At 38.6% G+C, this 25,821-nt stretch overlaps 1 protein-coding gene across 4 annotated transcripts in view; it reads right to left on the bottom strand.

The window, feature by feature from the left end:
* Positions 1-487: 487 nt before the first annotated feature.
* ST18 (ST18 C2H2C-type zinc finger transcription factor) overlaps positions 488-25,821 on the bottom strand; it is a 101,107-nt gene continuing 75,773 nt past the window's right edge. For 2 of the 4 annotated variants that reach the window (XM_037381779.1, XM_037381780.1), the window contains exons 13-22: positions 20,202-20,317; positions 17,251-17,313; positions 16,391-16,459; positions 11,417-11,479; positions 11,241-11,321; positions 9,983-10,204; positions 7,839-7,927; positions 6,205-6,308; positions 3,827-3,970; positions 488-3,029 (exon numbers count right to left, since the gene is read on the bottom strand). In XM_037381779.1, coding sequence (XP_037237676.1) covers positions 2,889-3,029; positions 3,827-3,970; positions 6,205-6,308; positions 7,839-7,927; positions 9,983-10,204; positions 11,241-11,321; positions 11,417-11,479; positions 16,391-16,459; positions 17,251-17,313; positions 20,202-20,317 — 1,092 coding nt within the window. In that variant the 3' untranslated portion in view covers positions 488-2,888. The other 2 variants (XM_037381781.1, XR_005103400.1) reach the window with 2 other exon arrangements.

The raw sequence follows: 25,821 nt of genomic DNA, 5'->3' as shown, positions 1-25,821 counted from the left end.
TGTCTTTCTAAAACCAGCAGATTTTTATTTGTGCAATGTCTAAGCACTGCAAATCTCAGCAGAAAATTGCGCTGGAACAGTGGGCGGTTCCAAATTGCTGGAAACTTTACAATGGCTTTTATGTTTAAACATCATTTAGCAGCTGTTAAAGGTCAGCACAAATCCTGTACTTTATCAGTGTAAATGAAGTCTAAAACTGCCAAGAAGATAACGCATTAAATAATGCAGTGATTACTATCTTGGGGTTTTTTTTCCCTTCAGAAGTGAAAAGGAGCTCTTAAGCAGTGCCATTTTTCTCCTCCTTATTTCAAATTGAAAAAGTAAAACACTTATTAAATTATTTATACCAGAAATGTACTTACGGGGATGACACATTTTATACACAAAACAAGTAAAACATCTGACACATTGTATAGTGCCAGGTGCAGTTAAGAAAGGGTAATACAAGTCGGCATCTAGAGACTAAAAAACCCAAGAAACTTGCTGCAATGTTTCATTATCAATTTTATTTCCTACCATACACCAAATGTACAGCACAGAACACAATTTTGTTGTTTTGATGTAAGAAATATTAATTGTATGAAGAAACAGTATACAAACTACTCCAAATTAAAAAATGCATACATCATTGCTCTTTACAAAAGGTCTAATTTACATTATAGCTCATCAATGCATTTAAACACAAAAAAAATAGAAAAAACAAAAAGAAAAAAAAATCAGTGCACGTTACAAAACACATCAAGTACAAGGGAGTCAAATAAATACAAACATACTTCACAGAACATCCTGAGCAAACAACCAAACACAGATAAATTAACCTGAAGCCATAGTAAATCATAATAATAAATACATAGGTCAGTAAGAGATATTTTTACTTAAATAAAATATATAACAAATTTGTTAAAATATTTAGTAAATTAAATTCTAGTCTTTGTAATGAGTGAACTCATTTTGTATGCATTTAACAAGTATAACAAATGTTCGGGTTTTGTTTTTTTAGCAAGAACAATAACTTTAATAGCAAATTTTTGTTTGGTGTCCTCCTATTTATATTTGACAGCACATATGGTAGCTTTTGAAAAATCGATTTAAAAATAAACACAGCTCCTAAGAACATACATTTTCCCCTGTCTAAACTAAGATAGGAGAGTTGAATCAACCCTCAAACAAAAAGCAAGCCCCACCTAATGCAGAACAGTGACCACAGTGCATGAGAGTTGAATCACTTTTGAATAGTACTTTTGTGCAGGAACAGTAATAATATAATTGTATATGTCAAGCCTGTGAATGCCATCATATTCAATCTAAATATAAATGCGGCTAATAAAAATAAACACTTTCATTATAGCACGGAAAAATTAAACACACGCTAGATCCATGTATACATTTACACTGAGGCACATATGCACATGAGGTGTGTGTGCATACAAAAAAGGCAGTTTAGCTGGTTGTTTATACCTTTTTCTTAAAAAAAATAAATATAAAAAAAACTTTTGAAACAATGCTTAATTACTTACAATCCCTGAAATAGACATTGCCTCTGTTATAGCAACCACTACTTTCTGACGGATTCAGAAGTTCCACACCCAGGCTAACCAGATACTGAGGCGCACGCCAGCACCTCCGTGCAAGTGCTCGTCTGTCCACACCTCCGTCTGCCTGTACACCCTGTAGCACTTGGTACCCGACCAAAAGACTGGTAACAAATTCAGTATCAGCCTAGTCTTAGTGAAGAAGGATGGGATAAACCGGTCACGGTGTTGCTACCGTTTGTTCAAAAAGAAAAGCAGCTGCCGTTGCGCTGGAGTGGTATTATTCCTCTCCAGACTGCTGCCTTCTCAGCTGCCGTTAAGTTCAACCCAGTATTAAATGCCATTTCAGGGGAGATGTGTTCGGTTCATTATGTACAAAGCCTTCAGCTTGGGATGTGTTTGCGTTTTTCAAATCCAAATCCATAGCAATATTGGTCACTTAGTTAAAACCTCAACGTCTCGTACTAAAAGAGTACCGGTCCTATCAAATTATCCTTCTTGTTTAGAGATAATTGTGATTTCCCTCCATGAGCTAACTCTGAAAAAAACCTGCAGCGGTAAAATAAATCTGAAGTTCTCTTGAAACATTTTAAATAATCATTCGCATAGGCTAAATCACACAGCCAAGTCAAGTGCTTTGCTGATTGCTATATTTCATTATTGCTAACGTATTCTTTAACACACTGTTTTCCAGCATACTGTGCTTTTAAGAGCCCAAGTTGCCCACTAGTGGGCACCATTTATCTTCTCATTCCATGCATCTTCACATCTCGTGTTAACTGCAAACCCATTTCTGATACAAAGCCATTATAAAAAAGCAGGATGTGAGGAAAATAAAACTAGAACCACGGTTCAGTCATTTGTTACTTTCATAGGTTTTTTTTTCTTCCTGTACAAACCCAGCAAGTTATTTAATTTACAGTATAACTTTCAGTCTATTTAAAATCCCATTGGAAAATAAATTAATAAACACATTTGTAAAAATATGGCAGGCCGCAAAAATGCTGTTAAAGGATAAAAAAACCAACTCTTTGATTAGAAATAAATAAAAAATATAAAAAATAGTCGCACACACTTTTTACATTCACTTTACAAAAACTGAGTGCAAAAGAAGAAAAAAAAAGGAATCGTACTGAAATAAATACAATATACTAACAGAGTGCATTGCTGTTAATACAAATAGTCTGTTGTGTTTTTATTCTTTTTTTTATGTCAGCTGGGAAAAAATTAGTGCAATGTTGCAATTGTAAATGCAGCATGGCAACCTACACCCCTTAGCAGTACATGAACTCCTAACAGATCCATCTGGAGTTTACTGCTGTTAAGTAATTTCTGTTGCCCAGCAGCTTTCACATCCTACACATGGATGCCCTTCACTGCCTGTTTGATACTTTCCAGCAGAGCTTTGCATTCGGGGGAATAGTCCCGTTCCAGATTGCTGTACATGTCTGTGAGTGTATTTACATATGCTTCAAAATTCTGCTCACTGATTGGCCCCTAAATGAAGACAAAACAGATTATAATTGCAGGAGAAAATTAAGGCCAAAAAAACCCAAACACCCAACCCCAAAGCATGGAGAAGCAGCAGTATGGCAACTGGGGAGAAGTCATAAACAGGGCAGCCATCCAAATTAATGGAAGGGTTGCAGAAAGGAAGGGGAAGTGCTGGGGGAACCACACACTCTCCAAGCAAGAAAAGGGGTTGGAGACATCATTGTCAGGGTAACTTGTTTTTTTATTATGGCCTGTTTGGCTCTGGGACTGTGGCTGACATCCCTGTAACTGTCCTCACCTAATCTCCCAGCAGCACTCTTGAGATTGGGAAAGGGGACTGTATCTCTGGACACCCAAGTACCCTGGTGGATTTGGCCTGCATTTGCAAGACATCAAGGACCTGGAGTTTTTGAGAAGGTACAGTTTTGTTGGCTCCTGAAAAATCACCTGCATGAAACAGGTTAAAGTTTTGATCTAGGAGCAGAGTAAGTAAGGATTCACGGCGTGAGATTTTCACTCTTTGTGCAGGGTGGACATTAAGATAGGGATGGATGAGGGAAAAACCTGTCCTGCACAGTGCAGCAGAGGGCAGAGATACCAGGGCTGGCTCAGTCCTGGAAGCAACTGCACCTGCTGTCACACATTTCATGATCCAGCATCTCTGCTAAGTAAGTTAGGCTAAAAGAGCTCTCTGCTAATGCAGCTCCAGTGCTCCTCCTGGTCCCTGGGCTTGCTTATCTGCTTCAAGGGCTGGCAAAACAGTCTCAAAGAAGGTGCAAAGCTGCTGGCTGTGGTCTTACCATCTGTGGGAGCTGAATGTCAGCGAGGCTGGAGATGAGGGCTTGGCTTAAGCCAGCTAACTCCTTCAACAGGCTCTCGTTGTTCTGCTCTATGAGTTTGTTCTCTTCTTCTATTGTTTTCAAATTGCTCTCCATAGATGTGATCTAGAAGATACAGGCAGGCACAAACACACAAAGAGACAGACCCTTGGGAGTGTCACAACTGCAGTTTGAACCCAAAATGGCAGTCATGTGATTATGAGAGGGGCCACGATGGATCTGAAACCCAGGTATCATTGTTTTAGGACAGACATAACTTGTGAACAGAATATTCAGAGGAAGGAAGAGGTTGTATTCATGCTGAATCAATGGACTTTGCTGCTGGTTCACGAAAAAGCCTTGTGGCAGTGAGGCACTGGAGGGTGCCCCATGGTGGGAGGAGGGAATTGAGCTCAGAGGGGATGGTCAGGTTGGATCTGGGATGGAAAGTGTGGCCGCAGGGCTGGCAGAGGGCAGGAGAAAGGAGGCTGATGTGTACATTGCTGTCCTGCTCATACAGCATCCCTGCTGATTTACCACAATAGCAAGGGCACGGGTATTAGCTGTTGTGCTACTTTTCTGCCCCGCTCCTGGGTGAAGGGTAGAGCTGTGGGCTGGCTGGGAACAGCAACAGGGCTGGTGCTGGAAACAATAAGAGAAAAATAGAGTGGAAAGGGAATGGAGAGGTTGAACACAGAATGATCATCGCAAAGATGATCTCTGACCAACAGAATGGAAATCAGGGTTTTGGAAAGGGCAGGAAAAAGCATCCAAGGTAGCAAAATGGTATCTTTTTAGTGTAAGAGCATTGGGAATATACTCAGCTCTGAAGGCTTATATGTCAACAGCAGTGCTGAAAAACCAAAGGCAGCAATGGCGGGGCCTCGTTCCCCACTGCCAGCTCCTTGCCCTGCAGCAGAGCAGCAGGAGTCGAGCAGGACAGAACCAAGGGCTGCCACCCCAGTGCACAGAGTGATGGAGTCACGTCCACGTCTCCTCATTAGGATGCATGTCTCTGCACTACTAAAATGTGGGTTGCTGTGGCCACTTCCCTTTCTCACACACCGTCACACAACAAACCTGTCCTCTTTGTGCCTGCCTGTGATCTGCTACAGCCTCTCCTCTGGACAGTGCTCGCAGCAGCCTAAAACCTGGCTGGCCTAAATTAAAAGGAGGTAGAACAAGCCATGTAGGGGACATGTTGCTTCAGCTGTAGTTCAGTTCAGGCTTTGCTGGTCAGACTACATTCACCAGGGAGCAAGTCTGAGGAGAGGAAATTTGGCTGCATACATTGGGCAATCTCTGTGCAAACAGCACAGTGCTCACCACAGAGAACTGAGACACTGAACACGCACACCCCCACACACCCCACAGTGTATTTTGGGATGGATATCCCTACAACCTTTGCAGTGTGAAGCCAGGTCATTTAGATCCAGCATAGGTGGCATAAATGTCACCTTTATTTAGACCATACACTCAGTAGTTATTACAAAAACAGCATGAATCAACACTACATCCAAGTGTGGTACAAATACAGAGGGGTATGGTTACACTCAGTTTGTTTTAGATCAGTTTAGACTTTTATTCAGTTCCCAGGTCTCATTTAGGAACTTTTTTCTTAAACTCTTATTCCTGAAATGTTGAGGAAGCTTCTGCTCTTGCTTTTACCCCGACTGCCCAGTTGAACTCCCAGGTGCACATAGTAGTCTCTGTAGGCATGAATGTATTCAGTTCACTCCATAGAACCACTATCAGCTTCTTAAAGCCAATTTAATCTCTCCAATATACAAAAGAGTGAAAGAGAATGGCTCTGTTCCATAGCTCTGGTCAAACTGGTCTGCTACACAAACTAGCAAAAGGAATTTATTCTTTCCCAGGTGTTGCCTGGTGTTTGAATAACTGACAGTGGGTGAACTGAACTAGGGAGATTTTCTTAGGTACACATAAGAACAAAATCAACTGGCATTAGGAGCTGGAGTGTGCTGGTAAGAGGTAATATCCCCCTAAAAACTGCAGTCATGGGATTCTGCAGAGGTTGGTCAACAAAGGAAAATGAACATTTTGTTTAGTAAATATGGTTTTTCTGCTTGCCAAGCTCCAAACTGCCCTGAATTTGTCATTCACCACATCTTTAAGACAATATCCAGAAATCTGCTGCTCATTTACAGAAATCAAACAAAAACCTGACAAAAAAGCATGTAGGATTCTTTTTGCTACTTTTAAGTGGCGCAGAGTGATGGGAAAACAAATGCACAGGAGACTAACTGTGTTTAAAACATAGCATTTACATAGCACTTAAATTATTTATTGTGCTTAAACATAGCATAACAAAAGGTAAAACTTTCATGTTGATGTCATACCTGGGTTTGAAGTTTCATCATGTCAGCTTCAATTTTAAGATTGGATTCATTCAGTTCTTTTATTTCCTCATCCAGGTGTCTGATTTCTTCATCGCTCTCTATTCCTGTAAATAGTTGAAAATACTAATATCAGATTTAAAGTATCCACATGTAAATGGATAGATGAGTAACAAGCTGTGTTAACTGTTACTGGACAAGAGGAAAATAAGATTTTGATAAAATTATTGATCCTTAAATTAATTGCCTTTTATTTGCTTTTACTGTCAAAATTGTTTCCCAACTATGAAACATCTGTGTGAGCTGAAACATAGAAGGGACTTTCTGAGTCTTTGTGTTTCAGAATTCTTTTTTCCAGTGCAACATGCAACTACAGGCTGGAGGGCACAGAAAAGAAAAATTGCCCAGAAAGAGCAAAGTTTTTCATAAAACATGAGGGAGTATTTACCATAGTTTTGGTTTGGTTTGTTTGTTGGGTGTGATTTTTTGTTTTTTGGGTTTTTTTTTTCATTTTAAGAGAAATGTAGCAGCAACCCTTCTGCAGGGAACTCCCCAGGGTAACATCCCCACTAGTATAATTATTTGCTTTAGTAAGCTCATCTGTACCTGCTTCTGATCTTGCATGAAGTTCTGTGGGGGCAAATCTGTGCAGAGTAACTTCAAGAAGCACAGACTTAGTTACATGTGACAAATAGTGACATTTAAATAGCAGCAGAAGGGAAAGTGTCCGGAAGCTAACAAGTATTAGAGAAAAAAAAAAAGTAAGAGAGACTTTCACACCCCCCATAAGTGAGATAGCAAAGAAAAAACTACAAAAAAGACTTCAGTTCTTTAATGAGAGCCTTGTCCTGAAAAAATCTGAGCAGCTATAGCTGCTGGCAATACATGTCCCTCTTTCTGCTTAGTATCACTCTGAGACTAACTCAGCCTAGAGATTTGTGCCGCTGTTTTTTGTTACTGCTGTAAAACCTAGAGCGCTGAACAGAGTCTACTGGGGAGCCAGCTTAGAAAATCTTTAAGCAGCAGTCGCTGCCTCAGTGAGAACATGGACACATGGAAGCAAACTCATTTGCCCAAAGTAACACAACCGTTCTGCTCAGCAGTTGGAGGCATAACGACCAAGTTTCCTGAATCTTGGCTCAATGCCCAACTTTCTAAAGCATGCTGAACAAGAGATGCCTACCTAACTATTTGGGAATTGTTCCTTTACACTTGAGCTAACAAAATTGTCCAGGTACTGCACAGATACTAAACCACATAGTATTCACGTTAGGGAGAAGAATCAATTTGTGCACACAATATTCTTCCCTTTTAATGTAGTTATCAGATAGCTAAGTTCTCCTGATCTGTAACTAATAATTTATTAGTAATAACAATATTGAAAGCACCTCCAAATAAAAAAATAATGCCCTGAGACAAGATGAGAACATGCCTTCAATGTTGAGTTATCAGGATGTAAATGAAAACAATTTCATAATGTCTCATGCAAAGATTTTTGTTGGTCAAGATTTGTTATTGCTAGAGACAAGTGAAAGGAGTGAATAATAATGCCACAATGGCATAAAGGGGCATAAGTATAAATGAGTCAGGGCTCTTCTATCTAAATAAATGTCAGCATATTTTACAAATCTCCTTACCACCACTTGCTTTAAGCTTGATAGTCATTAATTCTTCTGAAATTTTGCCCTTTTTTATGGCTTGTGCATTCAAAGGACAACCAGACAGGCTGAAACAGATAGGAAAAAAAAAACATTAGCACCCACTTGAAAATGGCAACAATCCTTTCAGGCAATATTATCATGCACTTGGACAGACCTCTGTACCTAAGGTCACATAAGTATCTCCATTATAGCATAGCTTCGGGGAATGACATAACTCATAAAGAGCCATTTAACTGTATGTTCCAGCTTGAAAATTGGCACAGAAATCTCAGCCTGAAAGTAAACATCTCTTAAGCATATTTCAGAATAATCAAAATAGTAGTGGCAGCTACCATTAAGTTATGTGAAGATGCATTTACAAATTCTTGAAGTTCCAACACATAAATAAAAACTCTATTGTTTTTATTGAGGGCTTGTGCTCCAGGTGAGAGGGGCAGTATGGTCCTTTATAATGGTAAGTTTGCTATCTTAAAGAAAAATTAGTTAATGGGATGATTTCCACAGTGCACAACTATTGTATCATTTTGTTGATACACAATAATGATCAATACAATAATAACTCTGGATATATCCTATAGACTGTAATAGCTTTTTTGAATGGTTCTATTATATACTCAGTTTGCTTTTTAACCACTGTTCACATTAAATTAAATTTTGCTATTTCAAAGCTTACAATTTCATCAGCTGGTAATTATCTGAGGCAATTTTTATAGCCCACTAAAGGGCTAAGATGCATTGCACTGACTTAATACTATCTTTATAAATAACAAAGAAGAAATACCCATATGCTGAAGAACTGGCAGAAGGATTTGTATTCAGAGGTTGCCAAGTAAGGAGTGAACGAAAATTTTGTTCCACAGGAAAATGCTGGTTTTTCTGTGCGTGTAAAAATTAGAAACAAAAATCCTAATAGACATGGTGTTTCCACATTGGGGGGGAAAAAAGCTTTTGTGGGTTGAAGTTAGCTTCACACTGGCTTAGCTAAAAGCTATACAGGGAAAGATGCTAGTTCTCCAGTTCTAAAATGCTGCTTAGTATCTCTGTCCGGAGCAGATAACTAAACTCAAGAATGTCTCAAAGCCATGGGTTACTTCTTATATTTCAAATGTCCTAGTGAAGGATATCGTATCACAAAGCTATATTTACTGCCTCATTCTGACTAACATGATCTTGAGTGTGATCCAGCCTTATGTAGCACAGAAGTCATCTGTAGTATGAGTTGCAACCGGCTAACACACTATGTATGTTATTTACTAAATTAGCCCCAATTTACAGTAGTATCCTAATGTAAAAACTTCAACAAGGGATGTAGATCATAAAGTTAAGATAACACTGGACTCGGGCTGGATTTGTTCAAGTCACCTTGGACATTCTGGTATTGGAGATGTTGGTTCAGCGTGTTAGGAAGCAGAGGTGGTATAGAATATAGACTTAATTCCTATTACAGACAGAAGACCAAACTTTGCCAGGTATTAATTCAGACTCTACAGCCAGATTCTTTGAGTAATATTGAGTGAATGTGGTCAAATTATGCTAATGTTTTCACAGTGATATATAAAATCATGGTGTTTACTGTTACTGGTATATGTGTGATTCCTGTTTTGGAAGGATAATTTTCTTTGCAAGATTGTTATAGCTTCAAATTAATGTAATCCATATGAGTTCTACATGTTTACTTTTTTTGTGGTTCTAGCTATTTAAATACAAAGTTTATGAAAACAGCTTTTCCACTGGTAGAAAGATGAAATTAATTCAGCCATTGCTCTTGCTAAATCTTTTCTGGTAACATTTCAATGATATTTGCACTTTCCATAAAAGATATACACATACAACACATTTGCCTGGAAAGAACTCTGTTTAATTTTAAACCACATAGACACTGTTCTAATCTGAAGAAAAGACCTTGGAAAGTCACACTGCAATGGGAACATAGAAAAAGACATAAAAGTTGATTTCAGCTCTCTGAAAGTTATTCTGATTTGTATTACTTCAGCTGCAATGTAAACTAAGTTGTTACTCAAAAGACTTCAGCACAATTTATTAAGACTGTAACCTCACATGTTGTGAATTCAATAGTGGAATGTTAAGGAAAAATGAAAAGAGAAAACACAAAGTTATACCTTCTGTGGGTGACAAAAACATTATTTACATGACCCAGCCCGTTGCAGCCTGGCAAAGGACAGTGTGGCAGCTCTTGTTTGTTCAGTTTCCAGGATAGTGAAGACCCATTGACGGGACTCTCCTTCTGTCTCTTGGCAGCCAAAGGACAACCAGAAGCAGTGCGATGAGAAGTGTATTTACCTGATATGTGACCTTGGCCATCACAGCCTATCACTGGACATCTACAGAAACACAGCAAAAGAACCCCCATTTTCACTGGAGAGAGCAGGTGAAGACAGTCTCAAGAAATTCTGAGAAAATAATTTCAGCTGCCTGTGCCACTTTGCATGAACGGATTAAGACTCAGCCCCTGGAGGCACAGTGTACCTGAGCATCCAGTTCATGTCGAGCTGAGTTAGGTGGGTTCAGCTGATTTTAGGATTAGGCAATTTAAAATACAGTTGTACAGCCTAAGAAACTAAACCATTCATTCAGATAGTATTTTACCAGAAAGGAAAATTGAAATTCTATCACAGGCAATAAATCTGACTTCTATAAGTGTATGGGAAATCGGCATTCTCTCCTCTCTATCTAGGTTTCTGGTATGAAGCAGAGGGTGGGCTTCTGTACCCGAAAACTTGTATCATCTCATGCAAACATTTGCAAAGAAAGATTTGGGATTTTTTGTGCTGCTCTGTCAGTGTTATGCAGCTTCTCACATATTATTAGCAAGTATTAATAACAACATTCTATGCGTCTAAATCTTCATATCTATATTCTGGCAGTTATCTTTTACTGATTTGAATAGAATGTGTGGACAAGTCAGGAATGTAATTAATCTCAATGGATTTTCCAGTTTTTACTTTATGACAAATTTCAATTCCTGCATAGAGAAAATACATAAGACATGTATTTAAGTTCTCTGGGACATATTTTGAAGGTGTCACGCTGATTTAATTAGCTGACATGTTTCACTACAGGCAGAAATAATTTGTTTTCCCTCATTTTGCCAAATTTTTCAACCAAGTGGCACTTTCATAGCACTGTCTGAAATAATTGGACCAATGCAAGCAAATATAGCAATCCTGCCTCACTGTTCAAGCTCCAAGGTGATGGAGCTTTGCTAGAAGCAGAAATATTTGGTTCGGCTCCAGCTCTAGGCCCTATTCTTATGCAGCTCAGATTAACTTGGGCATCTCCTATGATCCCTCAAGTCCTGAGCTTTTGTGGGGCTTTCCCCTTCCTTCACCGATGGTAGAGCACTGCTTTTGTACTCACTTAAGTTCAGGGTCTTCTTTTTCTTCCTTGGTAGGAGTCACTTTAATACCTCCTTTCCTGGCACGAGGACAACCAGATAAGCTGAAAGAAGCACACAGAATAAAAGCCACCTCTTTCTGCTGCTGCTTGCCAAGAACCCTGGGTGCTGCAGCCCCATGCAATGGGACTGTTTTTACCTTCTGTGGGATGCGTAGTTCCCCGTCACGTGGCCAGAGCCATCACAGCCAGGTGTCGGGCACCTATGGAATAACACAGAGAGCTTACAAAATATGGCTTCAAAGGTACACAGTAAATGATATTTTGTCTAGGGTGGAAGAAAGAACTGTAGAGCTTTTGTTGAATAATTAAAACCAGTTCTTGCTAATTTCTTTCTTTTTTTTTTAAATAAGCAGACTTTTTCATTTTTTTTTTCTTTCTTTCATAACAGAGTTTTAGTAAGGAATGTGAAATATATTGTGTACGATGTGTAGATTTAATCAGTGCAAACACTGTTTGCACCAAACATTTTTCCTTGTACAGGATCAACATTACAAAAAAAAACACCAAAAAAAAAAACCCACCAGCTTGATACAGATCTATTTGTAAATTTACTGTTATGTGTTTGTTTGTTATTCTTCTGATGTTTTCAGGTACTGGTACAAATAAGCAATTTGTCAGTATTTACAGAAGGGGAAATGGAAGCAGAAAAGCAGTTTTACTTTTGGGCATCAGCAGGTGATAGACAGAATTTGAATTTAATAATTTGTATGTTCTAGAACTGTAAGCATACAACAGAACCGTATCTTTCTAGCACTAGATTCAATTGGGTATTCAGCTTGGCAGTGGGATTATGCTTATGTCTCGTAGTTAAGGGGTTTCTGTGTGTGCATGTGTGTGCAGCAAACAAGCCTTTTCAAGTATGAATGTTTAATACTAAAACATCTATACAATGAAAAGAAACAAACCTGCCCATTACTGTATTTTTGCCAGTGGTCTGGGAGGGTAGGCTTCTTGCTTGCTGGTCCTACATGAACAATGTGCTCCAAAAGCCTACTGGAGTCAATAGGTCTTTGCACTGACTTCTGTGGGTTTGGAGCAGTGGGGCTTTATTGGTAGCACCTTCCATCTCAGAAATTCAGATATATAGAGATATATAGACAGATTTTTTAATATTGTTTCTGTTTAAAGCTATTGTATTTCATGTGTGGGTTTTTGTTTTGTTTTATTTAAAGAGAAGAGAAACACACCTCAGCACACAAAGTAGCACAAAAGAAATATTTACCTTTAGAAGTCATGCCAGCCATTTCTATGTTTCTGTATTATACAGTACAAAGTTCTTACACTAAGCATCCCTACGGGCCTTTTGAATGCTATGATTTTTACAGAGTATCCGAATTACAAAAAGACTTGAGCCAAATAATCTTGTACTGAACCATTAAGGAAACTTGCATTGTTCAATACTTTCTTAAGGGTCTCAGTTGTTACTGAATCTTTCCTGAGGTGAGGAGATTGGTCATTTAATCTAGTCATTGGTAGGCTGTCATGTAAAGCAACTACAAATATAGTTGTAATAGCACACCTGAGTGTGCAGGTGTATCTCTTCACAGAATATTTAAAACTGGTTTTCTGCGAACAATTAATTTGTCAAAAATGTGATTACTTTTGGACATGACCAAATTTATTCACTGATTCAAGTAGAATTCAGCAAATATTTCAACTGAAGAAAAGGGAGATTTAATTTTTTTTAAAGATAGTGTCAAAACATTTCATGATGATATTTTCAGAACAAAATATTTTGGCAGAATGACGTGTTTCACACTGACAATGAAGGTAAAGGTGTGGGTTGCAGAGTGCCAGATATGCTGGACTGTGTAGAGCTAAGCGTTGACCTGTCTGAGTGTGGGACAAAGACTGGGCACAATGTCATGTGCAGCAGGCAGCAAGGGCAGATGTCTGGAGAGTGTGAATGCTCACAAGTAAATCCAGAACACCTGCCAAATACTATGCGTATTAATTTTGGCTACTTGTTTTATCAGATGATCACAGATGGAAAAGCTGTCCGCATAGACTGGACATGGACTTTAATTCTGTAAGAGCTCTTTGTGGGAGACATTCAGAACTGAGATCCTGAGAGTTATGGAGTTAAAAAAGACACTGAACTAGATTTAAATCTCCCCATCTGTATTTACCACTTACAGCAGCAGATAGATTTCACAACCAAATCAGAGTCCAATGTATTCTTGAGGTCATTAAAGATTTGAGGCTGAGATATTATCAATACTGGTGAAATTATAAGATTATATAGGTGGACTACTGACAAATTAGTAAGAAGCTTCACTAGCAAGACTCCTAAACTTGGCCACTGGGTTGGGTTTTCCAAATATTGGTTGTATCTTTGTATGGACTGTGAAATTCCACAATAGAAGGTACAGCAACAATGCATTGCCTTACAGTCAGTAATACTGTGGATCTTCATCAGTTTTTAACTGGCTGATGAGTTTGAACTAGTGCAGGGGTCCTCAAACTTTTTAACCAGGGGGCTGGCGCGTAGATGAAGTGGCAGGCAGTCATCTGCGGCTGCTTGGTTTCCCCCCCAACCCCTGGAGGGGGGGAAGGGGGGGGGGGAGGGGGGAGGGGGGGGTCTGTAAATACCGGGGGCCGGATTGAGGACCATGGGGGGCCGTATCCGGCCCACAGGCCGTAGTTTGAGGACCCCTGAACTAGTGTCTCAGCTTAGGGAGTCATCCTCTGCTATGGATTCCTGTGCAGAGCCAAGATAATCAGATTTACACTGGAGGGCCAAAGGCCTCAGGAGCTCAAGCTAAAAGATGTCAACTCTCAAGTCTATGTAGGTTACAGATTCTTTTACAATTCGTTTGTTTTGCAAGAACAAATCTCTCAATGACTTCACACAGAAATTCTTAGAAGTGCTCATTGAGTACCTGCTGGTTTGTTCCCTTCTCTGAGAGGGTTGCTTTATCTTTAGGTAGACAACTACAATTGCTCAAAAACTCATAGTTTTAAAATTTGAGTCATCATTGACTTTAGTATGTTTTAATCTAACCACCTTAGATTGCTCTGTGCAGCAAGAATCCTCAGATAAAAGAGTTCTTGAAACTGACTCAAAGGTTCACTTTCTGAACAGATCTTCCTTATTTCCAAACTGTAGATCACATGGAGGCCTGGCTTAGAGTTTCATAATTAAAGCCAAAATCATATCTTGATTCTGGCAAATTAAACATGAATAACATTTGGAAAAACACAGCTTTTTCATATTCATGCCTAAGTACATGAGGGTACTTTCACGGCCTGATTCTATGAGCTTTTATGCCCTCTGCTCACACAGCAATAGTAAAATTAACTATTGATATCACTATACTGCACCAGTGCAAGCACAACTGCAGTTTTTGACATGAGATTTCATTTAGCCGATGCTTATCAAAAGCAGAGTTTTATTTAACATTTCACCTGAATTACATTTACAGGAAGCTCAAATAAGGTGATAGATTCGTGGAAAATGATTTTATTTAGCCCTTTTTCCTTTTGCAAATTGTCTGTGAACAGATTTTGATTTTTGCTCTTTTTCTAGTTAATTGAAATTAAATGCTAAGTGCGTTATGCAACATATTTCTGTCTGTGAAATGTCCGTGAACTTTGACTTTGTCTTTCACAACTCACATATTATACATGTCGTACAGTGTGCAGTTTGTCATTTAAGTCATATGCTGTTGCTCCTCTTTCCTTATGGCATGACCAAAACTCTAGAAGCTTTAGTGGAAAAATAACCATATTGGTATGCAAATTTCCTTATTCACACATGAATATGGGGCGGGGGGCAGGGGGGGAGCGGTGCTGCATGAGCACAAACTATTCAAAATATTTGTGTGAGTGTCTATGCATGGCAGAAAGCCAACAAAATCAGGGACAAATATATATGACTCAGCAAATGATTTCAAATTTGTCAGCATTTTCACAAGTTGGTTCCTCGCTTCTTGTGCTGTTCTTTTTAAAACAAACTAAATGTAAATTTTGTACCTTTGAGAATCAGTGATGGAAAAATTGAAGTACTGAGCCAGTCTGTCAGTCTACCTACTGGTTTTGGGAACTGTTTTGAACAGTTGCCCATATAAATAGCTTTTCTTTGCCATTTTGCTGCATCTCCAGTAGGTTCAACTCCATACCTGACATCAGTTCATCATTTTGTTTATAATTCCAGTTGTCAGATTAGGGTTTAAGACCAGTAACATTTGAACTGGGGAAACTAAACACTGGTTCAAGCCTAAATGTAGTCAGTCTTACTATTAATACTGTTAGAACAACATAATAGTGCCATGATCAGACTTCATTTTCTTCTATCTGGACTAGGATTGAACCTAAAGGACAGAAAGGACGGTCACGGGGTTCTCTCTTTTTTACATGCATTCATGAGTTTTTCCAAGCCATCTATTATGGGATCCAATTTACAAGTTGCAGAGGGAAAGCTATGAAAGAACTCTAATTATCCTTTCCTCTTCCCCACATCCTTATTGACAAAGCCAATTCAATAACTAGATGACTGGTTGCCAGTGCCTCTCTTGACTACAGATTTTTGAAATATTCATATGTCCCTATACATCTGTCTATATAGCAGAGCCTGCACAGTCCTTTTGTAAGTGACATTTCATGGTGAGAATTATGCCAGAACAGAATCATATGACTTGATGTCTGCTTCAGTGACATTAAACTCATAGTATACAGTAGTGAACGGTAAAAAATTGTTTGTGGGAGTTCTGGTCTCATTTTTAGATTTCTTCTAACTAGATTTATTTCTAATTAAATAATTCTAATTTATTCTAATTGGATCAGGCTGAGTTATTTGCCGTACAAGTCTTTCATGTTAGATATTTTCTATTTCTCTCTGACTAAATACTGTGAGAGCAGCATCTCTCCTAGAGTTTACAATTTTTTCCACCAGCTCCTGGTTGATTCATGAAAATGAAGGGGTACAAAAATGAAGAAAAGCAAATGGAGAAAAGTAAACTCTATTTCATTCAAAAGCTTTCAAACCAATTCACTTCAAGTTTCAAACAAAGGTTTGATGTAGCTCAGAGCAATTCAAATGAACAACTGCGTTAACATAGGGAAAATGTTGATTGAAGATAAATAACATTTGTGCTATTATCAATACTTACTTAAGCTCCTGAGAGTTAGCAGCCATAAGGGATTTTAATGTCTTGTCAGCTAATGGGCACCCAGAAACACTGAAAAAAACCCAATGTGAATGTTTTACCAGAACAGAACTTTTTTTTTTTCTCTAAAACAGCAACCTCCAGACAATCTATGACTTATAATAGGGAAAAAAAAAATATCCTCAAATATTTGCTTTTGGCAAAGGAGAAGTAGTCAATATCAGGCTGTGGTTCTTAAATTACTGGAAAGGTATACAGTTAAGACCAAAGGTTTCTAAGCCCCTGTAAAGCTTTGCGTGGGGAGGCAGTGGTACACAGTGTCCTTCCTTTATCTTGCCTGCATGAAGGGCAGGTAAAGCATCTGGTCCATGTGGCTGGGAAAAAGCAGAAACTCTTCCATCCTGCTCCCAAAGGGAAAGGCAGGAAATAATTGTTTCAACCCCTAGGTTGGCAATTCTGAGGAAAATACTTAGCATACTCAGATTATGTTAGCAGATCTATGAACTTCAAAGTCATACATAGAAATATCTGAAGAAACCTCATTTAAATCTCATGCACCAGCATCTGTACAGAGAGTGCTTGTACACTAAGGGAAATGCAGACTTTACTAAATTACTTATCTACAGGTCTCAGCCAAGAAATGCAGCTACAGGAATAAGACTATGTTGCTTAACTCCATCAGTCTATCGAGTCCAGACCTTCACAAAATACAACAAACTAGAAAAAACAGTCACATTTCTGCATGGATTATTTTCTGCAAATTACTTTTGAATGGTTATCCATGGTTAGTATAAAATTATTCAAAGATGACAACAGCTAAAAGTAGCTCTATTTCCTGCTTTAGGATTCCTGTTGTTCCTCACCTCCGGTGTGAGGCATAGTTTCCTGTTACGTGGCCGCTGCCATCACATCCTGGAGTTGGACAGCTATGCAAAGGAAATGCAATGAGAAATTAGAATATGTATAACATGCTACATAGATCACCCTTTGCTGCAGTGAATTACATAATGATCCTTAAAGCAATCACATTCATCATTGCACATCTTAAAACTGTCATGACACTGCAGAAAGCTAGCAAAACTTACACAACACTTCTAGTTTTCAATTATTACTTGAAGCATAGAAGAAACAATGTTTTCCTATTTCCACCATGCAAATAAGTAAAATTTTTTTTTTTTTTTTTAATCTATGCAATGTGAAACCACCATGCTTTGCATCAGTTTTTTTGGTTATGAGTTGCATTCTTAAAAGACAGTTTCATTATCGGTACCAAATTTTGACAGCTGTTCATAAATATTAGGGCTGAAGTTTCTGATCTGACCTCTTGTATAACACAGACAAGAGAACTATAATTTCCAAAATAATTCCCTCAACTTCTGACTAAAGTAAGGCACCTTTTTTAGAAACACATCCGATCTTTATTTGCTGACATAAGTGAGAAATTAGTTGTTATGGTTGCTTGCAGAAAAAAAAGCACATCAAGCTCACACAGCTGAAGTTCAGGATGAGCACAAAAGTTTCCCAAAATGTTTCTCAGCTGAACTGAGAAGTGATACAAAGGTGTCATACATTTAGCAGAACAGGTATGTTCATTTATGCATAGAGATGGAGGTATGTTTGACCTGCAGAAGATGTTATAGCTTCTGTTTTTCCTCAGTCCTTCTGCAGTCATGGCACTGAGCTCATTTATCAAACTGGGATACAGTCCTCTACAAGAGGGAAAAGATATCAAGAAATGCAGTCTGTGCATGGAGGGGTAGGAGTAGGTGAATAACATATTTTTCTACAGTATTTTAAAACTCTAACACCAACCTTATTAGAGTCACCTTATAAAGAGCTGTGCTTCTTTCACTGGGTCCATGGATAAGAAGGGCAAGCAGAAGCTGTACAAAACAGCTGTACAAAAACTTTAGCTAGTGCTCCATACTAATGAAAAAGGGGTACCTGAGATCCTCACCTGGCTATTTTCTCTGAGCTGGTAGAGTGCTAGGAACGTTTTCAAATCTGTAAAAAAGCCTTAGGAAGACATCAGCCTCATTTTCACAGCCCATATCAGCCTGGTCAATGCAGTTACAGGCAAAAGAATTAACGTGGCAAAACAGAAAGCAAATGCTAGGAGGTGGTATTCATAAAATTGTTTGCTGCAACTGAGCTAACCATGTCAGAAATTTTTTCTCTGCAAGTGCTTATGTCATTTTAAAAACTTCCTCATGATGGAGCCAACTGTATTGAATTGTTCTGTGCAAGTTCTAAGCTCAACGGAGTCATAGAAATGCAGTCTGATCCTTACATTATCTATAGAGTTCTGATAAATTAAAACTATTTCTTATTTAATTTTTTGCACAGCTACATTTTAGATAACCATTTCTACTCACTGTTTGAAAATAACACAATAAAACCACTGTAGGCTGATCATTGCCCTACTAAATACTCTGGGTATTATTATTTAGGAGAGTAGAAAAGTATTTTACAGGCATCTCAAAACAGGTCAATATCACAAAGGAATAAATATTACAGAAGAAAAGCCATTAGTCTTCAGCAAATAAACTCTCAGTGATTTTTGTACGCATTTGTTTTAGAAGAGACAAACTAAACCTGACCTGTAGCAATTTAGGTCATGAACTACAACTGCAGATATAATGTGGTGAGTAGACAATATGCAGACTGCACGACATCGGGGGGGGGGGAAGAATCGTTCTTCACAGCAGCATGCCCCAGGGAAATGTAAATTCTAGAGGCAGAGGCGAATCTAACTGCTTCGGTGCCACCGAGTCTGGTGAGCAGGACACAAGGTGAAGGGATACCATTCATTTATTTATGGTCGAGCCTGCACTGATACATTATGGTCTATCATCACCAAGTGATATGGAGCACACTTGTCTAGAGACCTACTCTGGTTTGGGACAAAAAGAAAAGTGCTATAAATGATCACTAAGTCCTAGTTGACTATTAAGGTGAAAAGACTATTGATATCAAAATGGTGTTGGTGTGAATCCAAAGGGGTTTTATGAAGAGCCTAGATGAGGTTTTAAAAAGCAACTAGTGTTAAGGGCTGATCAAGTAAAATGGGACAATTTTACTGATTTTTTCTAAACTGAAACAAGATGTTATTTAACAGAATTTCTTTGTGGTCTAGACAGTAAAGTTTTGGAACTTAGGACATAGCAAGTATGTCTCTGTACTTGGGAAAAGAGGGTATTAGCTTATTCTCCAAGAGTGCGAGCTTGTGCACCCACTGGATTGTCAGCAGGACAGAGTAACTAACTCTGCTTTGAAGGAAGCAGATGAAGGATTTACGCATAGAATGTGTACAGGTTGGAAAACCCTGGGGCAGTTCCTGCCTTGTGTTTTATCTTTTTATGAACTTTACATGTTCCTATCTGAGAAATCCCAAGCACTTCTACACAAGCTCTCAACAGTGGATCTATGATGATGATTGTCCAAATAAGGTTTATTTAATAATACATTAACATTAGCACAGACAGTCTGTAGGATCCTATGAAACTGTGTGTTTTATAGAAGGAGCTATTACCCATTTCTTAGCTACCTGTCTGAGGAGTAAGGAGGAGTGATGCCCAGCATAACATTAGTCATGAATCTCTCCAGACCCCCAGGCCTATCCTGGCTTGTCTCAGCTCCAAACTTCATGTCTGCCCGTTGTATACCCACACCAGGGAACTAGCTACCTGCAGTGGACTGCCATGCAAGTCTCCCTGCTTAGCTCCTGCAAATCTACTCCAAACCAGCGCTCAGAACAACAATGTAGTCAGTCTTTACCAAGGCAGAGGAAAACATGGCGGGTTTTGTGACTCACGTGATGAGCTCCTTTTTGAGATCTCTTGAATGGACCTTGGGTTTAGGGCTTGGTATGGAGACATCTCCTGGATATTTCTTTTCCTCTACATTTTCCGGAGAGCTCACTGGATCTTTCTGAAATATTAGATGAGAAAGTGACAAAAATTTTCTCTTTCCAAGGCCTCCCATATATTCAACAAAGAACTTGCTGTGGCAAGAAGAAAATCTCTTGGAAGATATGTGTCTTAAGAAATGATGGAGAGAGATGTATAAAGTTTAGTACATCCTAGTTTCAGGTTCTCATAGCCAGATTTAAAAAAAATGTTATGTAAGTATTTCTGAAGGCAGATGCTGGTTTAAGCCATACATGAGGAAAACTGAGTTTTGCTTTATAAAGTGGTGATAAAAGCCAAAGAAAAGTACACAGAGAAAATAAAAATAGCTGTTGAATATATAGAGCCAAACAAGACCTTGGCAAGTATGTTCTTGTTTTTTCTGTACATCACTGAGTCTTGTATACAGTTGAGGTGAGTACCATTTTACTGTGAATTACAAAATTACAATAATAATTGAAAAACCCCTCTTTTACATAAGCATATGTAAATGCAAAGCTTTTTAGGTCTGTAGGATGGGGTTACTTGTTATCTTATCCAAAGAGCAGATTCTTAAAATAAAAAGCATAAGAACAAAACCACTTTCAAATTTTCTTAGCAGCAGGCTGCTAAGGGTATTTCTTGTTTTCTAATATTTGTAGATTAAAATCATCACTGCCACAGTGCTGCTTGATGGTTGGTATGGACCATGAGCATTCACTGCCTTGGGAAGACATTTTGGAAATTTGGAGTCCTGAAAGGAAATTACATATTTGTGTTCTGAAAAAATCTATGATCACTTCAAAATAGCTTGGTTTATAGTTTTGAGAATTAATGTCTTCAATTAATATTATTTTTATGAAAGAGAAGTATTTCATTTCCAGAGGGATGCTCTGTGGATATTGTATAATTCAAGAATTCTCCAAAGCCCATAGCATCAATTATTGAATCTCCATTAATCCCTTCTGGGCTTCATGTTAGTTTTGTGAGTCTGTTCTAATATCAGGTAGTAATCACCCAGAGATTACTGTCTGTAGGAGTAGGAACTCTGCCTGTGGTTGAGAGGAGAAGCTCCCAGCTCCTGCTAAACTCATGGGGCTGGTGCCATAGATGCTTTGGGCTTGTGCAGCTGATGAATGTGCCAGGACAGAGGGGCAGGGATGTCTGCAGTGCTGTTAAGGCAGAGCAGAGGGCTGAGGAGAATCTGGCCTGAAAATGGAGATTCTGCCTAACGGGACTTGTAAGCTCTGCAGGGGTGTTTCTTCTGAAAAAGCTTCCATATGGTCCTCAATTCTGGCAGCTCGTCTTTGACTGTTTGGAGACTGGATCCTCAATATGACTTCCTTCTGCTTTCTGGTACTGGCTACCTACTGCCTACTGAAACTCACACTACACATACATATAGAAACCATGCCACATTATTGCTATATCAATTACTACTGACTTTTGCAACCACATTTGTGGTGTTAGTTTGTTTAGGAATAATCTAATCTGCTATGAATACAGAAAGCAAAAATACTTACATTCAGCTTTTCTAAACAGTCTTTCATAGTAATTATCAAGTAATTCAATTTTTCTTTTTTTTTAAAAAAAACAACACCATGATATATTTCAGGCTTTTAGAATTTTATTTCTAAAGGAAAACTTTGGATAAGGAGTAATAGGGAAAATTAAAAGCAATGAAAGGTATTGGTAAAATGTTAGTACAGAAATAATAAATAGTTGAAGATCCTCCAAACAAAAATGCTAAAAAAAAAAAAAAAAGGTGGAAAAATAGGTGTCATTTTTGTTCAAGATTCAAGAAACATCAAAGACAGTTGTCCAAGATTGAGTTAAATCCTGTTTAAGGCAAATGGGGGTGCTTTTGCCATTGCGGTCTACAGAATGGGGATTTGAGTTTTTGACTCTATCTGTTCACAACTCCAGACCTGCCTTTCTCATATAGACATAAATGCAAGCTCCTACAGGGAACTGTCACAGTGTAAGTCATTGTAAAATCCAAAGCTCCCCAAATTAACAACAAGATAGTAACCCTCTGTTGACAGCTAGAAGGGATCAGATGTCAAAACAACTTCAAAAAACAGAGGTAAAATGATTTCCATTTAATGTAATAGAGGTTGAAGAAGGTTGGTTTATCATTTTTTCTCTAACCACCAGCTCCAATAGGCTGCATCTCTGTCACTGAACTGAGGACCAATACTGTGTTTCTAAAAGTTTAGTGTATGCCTGGGCTGGATCCAATGTATCAGGACGGGAACACATCAGCCCCTTCCACTTCTTGTCAAAGGTATAGCTGAGAGGAGCCTGGAATCAAGAGTGGTGGAAAGACCACTCTGGCACTCCACTGGGATCCTGAGGTAGGTGATGTGCCTCAGGATGCACATGCAGCAAACAAAAGTAACCATAACTGTTCATGCTGCGGGGTGTTTTAAGATTTTCATATATATAGCTTGTGTTCTTTATCTCAAAGGAAAGATATCTCTTAGTCTTTTGCTGGTGATGGACCAGAAACTTGTGTGTGTGTTTTCATCATCATGTCACTGCCTGATATCTGCTGCACAGAAAAGATTGATCAGGAATTATGTGTAGCAAGGCTTGACAAAATACTACAGTATTGCAGTTCACAGCTTCATTTAATGATATTTTACTGAACTATTTAACAAAAATAAGATTGAAAGATGAAGATTAACATCTACAGCCACCGGTATAGCTGATACTAGAGGGTTTAAAACTGCAATATTTTAATTTTCTATCTTTGAAATAATTTTTTTTCCCAAATTTTAATTGTGAATTTCCTGAATTATTAAGATTTGTATTATTTTTAAACCAATAGCTATACACACACCCACACCCCCCCTTACAATTCCATAGTAACTGCACTTTTGAAAAAGAAAAAAAATCTAATAAGGACCAAAGTGGTAATACAGTTTCTTTCCTAGTTACCATTCCTTAGTATATTTCCCAGGAATGAGGCAGACATATAGACATTTAAACCAGTGATTTCTTCAGCATTGTCCTAGTGCCTTGTGGAACACTTGGTGTTATTCAGGCAGCATGAAATCTTCAGATGTGTACAACGTGCAAAAGGAAGACAGTGCAAAGGGAGTGTAGGCAAAGGAATACCTTTCTAGGACCTTACATCCGTACATGTGGTCCAAAAGGAGTTGCTCTGTCTGAAATGAGTAGGTCAGACCTAAAGACCAAATATTTTTTGGTCCTCTGCACTTAGGACTGAGTGTAAAGCATCATGCCTTGGCTTGTATGCTTCTTAAGCTATTCATCTTTAGAGGGAGAGATAATCCTTTGGGAAACACCTTTAGCACTTCCCACTTTTTGGTCTGTTAGGTGATGATTGTCACAGCTAGTCAAGTCCAACCACATGTATGGTTTTTCCTTTCCTATTTGAAAGCATTTATAATTAAATGTTATTAAAATTCTGAAGAATTCGAGTAAAAGAAAAATCAGAATGACACCAATCGGTCCAAATACTACTATTTTCTGCAAAGAGCGTGTGTGTATTCATGCATGCACACTACAGAAAGAAAGAAAGCAATGAAACTCCATTAATGTACAGATGGAAGTTTATATTGATTTCAGCAAAGACCAGAACATAATGGTAACATGAATAACAGATAATAGCATCTGGCACTTTTAACATTTTTAAGCCCTGAAATCTTTGGAGAACTGACAGTTGAACTAACTGACAGCTCTAGTTATTTCTCAGCGCTTTCCTTTTGGAGAGATTTTGAGCTTTTTCCAAATTCAGATTTTTTTTTTTTAAGGGGGCATCTGGACAGGCTATTTTGCTGAGAGAGAGAGAGACAATATTTTCTGGAAATTACCACCAAAATTAAGCAACTGTTGTGCATATGAACCAGATAACAATGAATTAGAAATAGATATAATCAGTCATTTTCTTTGCATGAGGATAACTGCCAGTCTTCGATTTTGAAAACAGAGCCTCTGGCCCTGAGATCACTGGACATGTCAACACTCCCTGGGATGGCAAAATCTCACAGCAGAGGTCTGGGGCCAGATCCTCAATTAGGGACAAACTGCACAGTGTCAAAGCACCAAATGCAAGGAGCAAGAGTGCCTGAGCACAGATCTTTATGTCCTGTTGGGTAGTCCTCCTATACCTCCCACTCCCAGTGCCCATAAGGGACAGGGAAACAGCCAGCCACCAGTCACGGCCTTCCAAAGGTCAAGCAGGGACTGGGGGGATGTGGAGGTGCTCCTGCCACGGCTCTTCCATGGAGTTGCGGTGGCAGCAGGGAGGAGGAGCAGCAGGACAGGCCCCCTGCCAAGTCTGCGACACCGATTGATCCCCTGCAGCAAGGCAGTTCTCTCAAAGCTGGATGAGTTTGTTCATTATGCGGCATGAATGGGGAAGAGCCTGAGCCCTCAGCCTACCGCCTCGTGTCAAACCCATTCCGAAACCCTGATACAGGGATGCTGTTGTCATTCCTCTGATAAGGAGCATCATCAGCCCCACAGAGATGACAGCAAAGGGCTTTTCAAGACAACCCAGCCTTCAAGAAATGCTCCTCCGTGGTGCAAGCTGTTTCAGCGGTCACACTGCAACAGACTACCTAGTGATGACAGGTTTTTTTTTCTTTACACAACTTAATTAACTTTTATTTCCAGGTATTTTTGGAATTGGAAACCTGGATGCCCTTACTTCAGTCCTAAATAAATTTACCCCTGTCTATGTCTTCTTGAAGTGCCAATTTGGAATTTCGAACAAGATATTTTTGTAAGAAATATAATGTTCAAATGCTATTGCTTGATATATAAAACCAAACAGAGAGGAAAAGTATTTGAAGCTGAATAAAACATCCATATTGGGAGATCTTTTAGTCTGTTTGAGAAAGATATCACTGAGGCTTGTCTATGTTAATTACCAAGATTTTATCTGATTAGCCTTTATGGTGCTGGTGGTCCCTTCCTGATTTAAGAAAAATGCAAGCAATCCATATTCTGACAGCTAGGCTCAAGAGAAAAAATAAAACCAAACTCACCAGCAAAACAAGAATAAGAAAGAAAGACCGTAGGAGCCTATGCTGCCTTGTTGCCAAGATAGAATAAACAGACATGAAAGAGCAAAACTGAAAGAAAATCACAATCAAGACAATTGTCAAGTTCAAAGTGGCAGTCTAGAAGACTAGCCATGAAAGCTGGAAAGTTACTAAATAAAATTATTCTCTGAAATTTTAGTTGTTCATTTTTGTTCCTGCAACTCCATTTTCAAGTTAGGGCTTTTTCATTTCCCAGGACAGGATGAAAAGGGAATATAACCTTGATATACTCATCTAGTTTTTCCATTCTGTTTCCTTATCAGATAAAAAATATCACAATTGGTGGAAATTATGTACATATTCTCTTGTGTTACTTGTACTCAAAACCTTCAGGAATTCCTAACAACTTTTATTTCTGAATTTGTGCTCTCAGACTGTTTTCTGGACCACTGGACTCACTAGTGAGCTCTAAGACTCACTGGCAGAGATTTCTTGAATTATGTTAAATGAAAAATAAAAAGTTTTCCAC

This window comes from Falco rusticolus, chromosome 3 (assembly GCF_015220075.1).
Source record: "Falco rusticolus isolate bFalRus1 chromosome 3, bFalRus1.pri, whole genome shotgun sequence".
NCBI lineage: Eukaryota > Metazoa > Chordata > Aves > Falconiformes > Falconidae > Falco > Falco rusticolus.
Note: the sequence above shows the minus strand (reverse complement) of the source record. Positions and strands in the feature narration are given on the sequence as shown.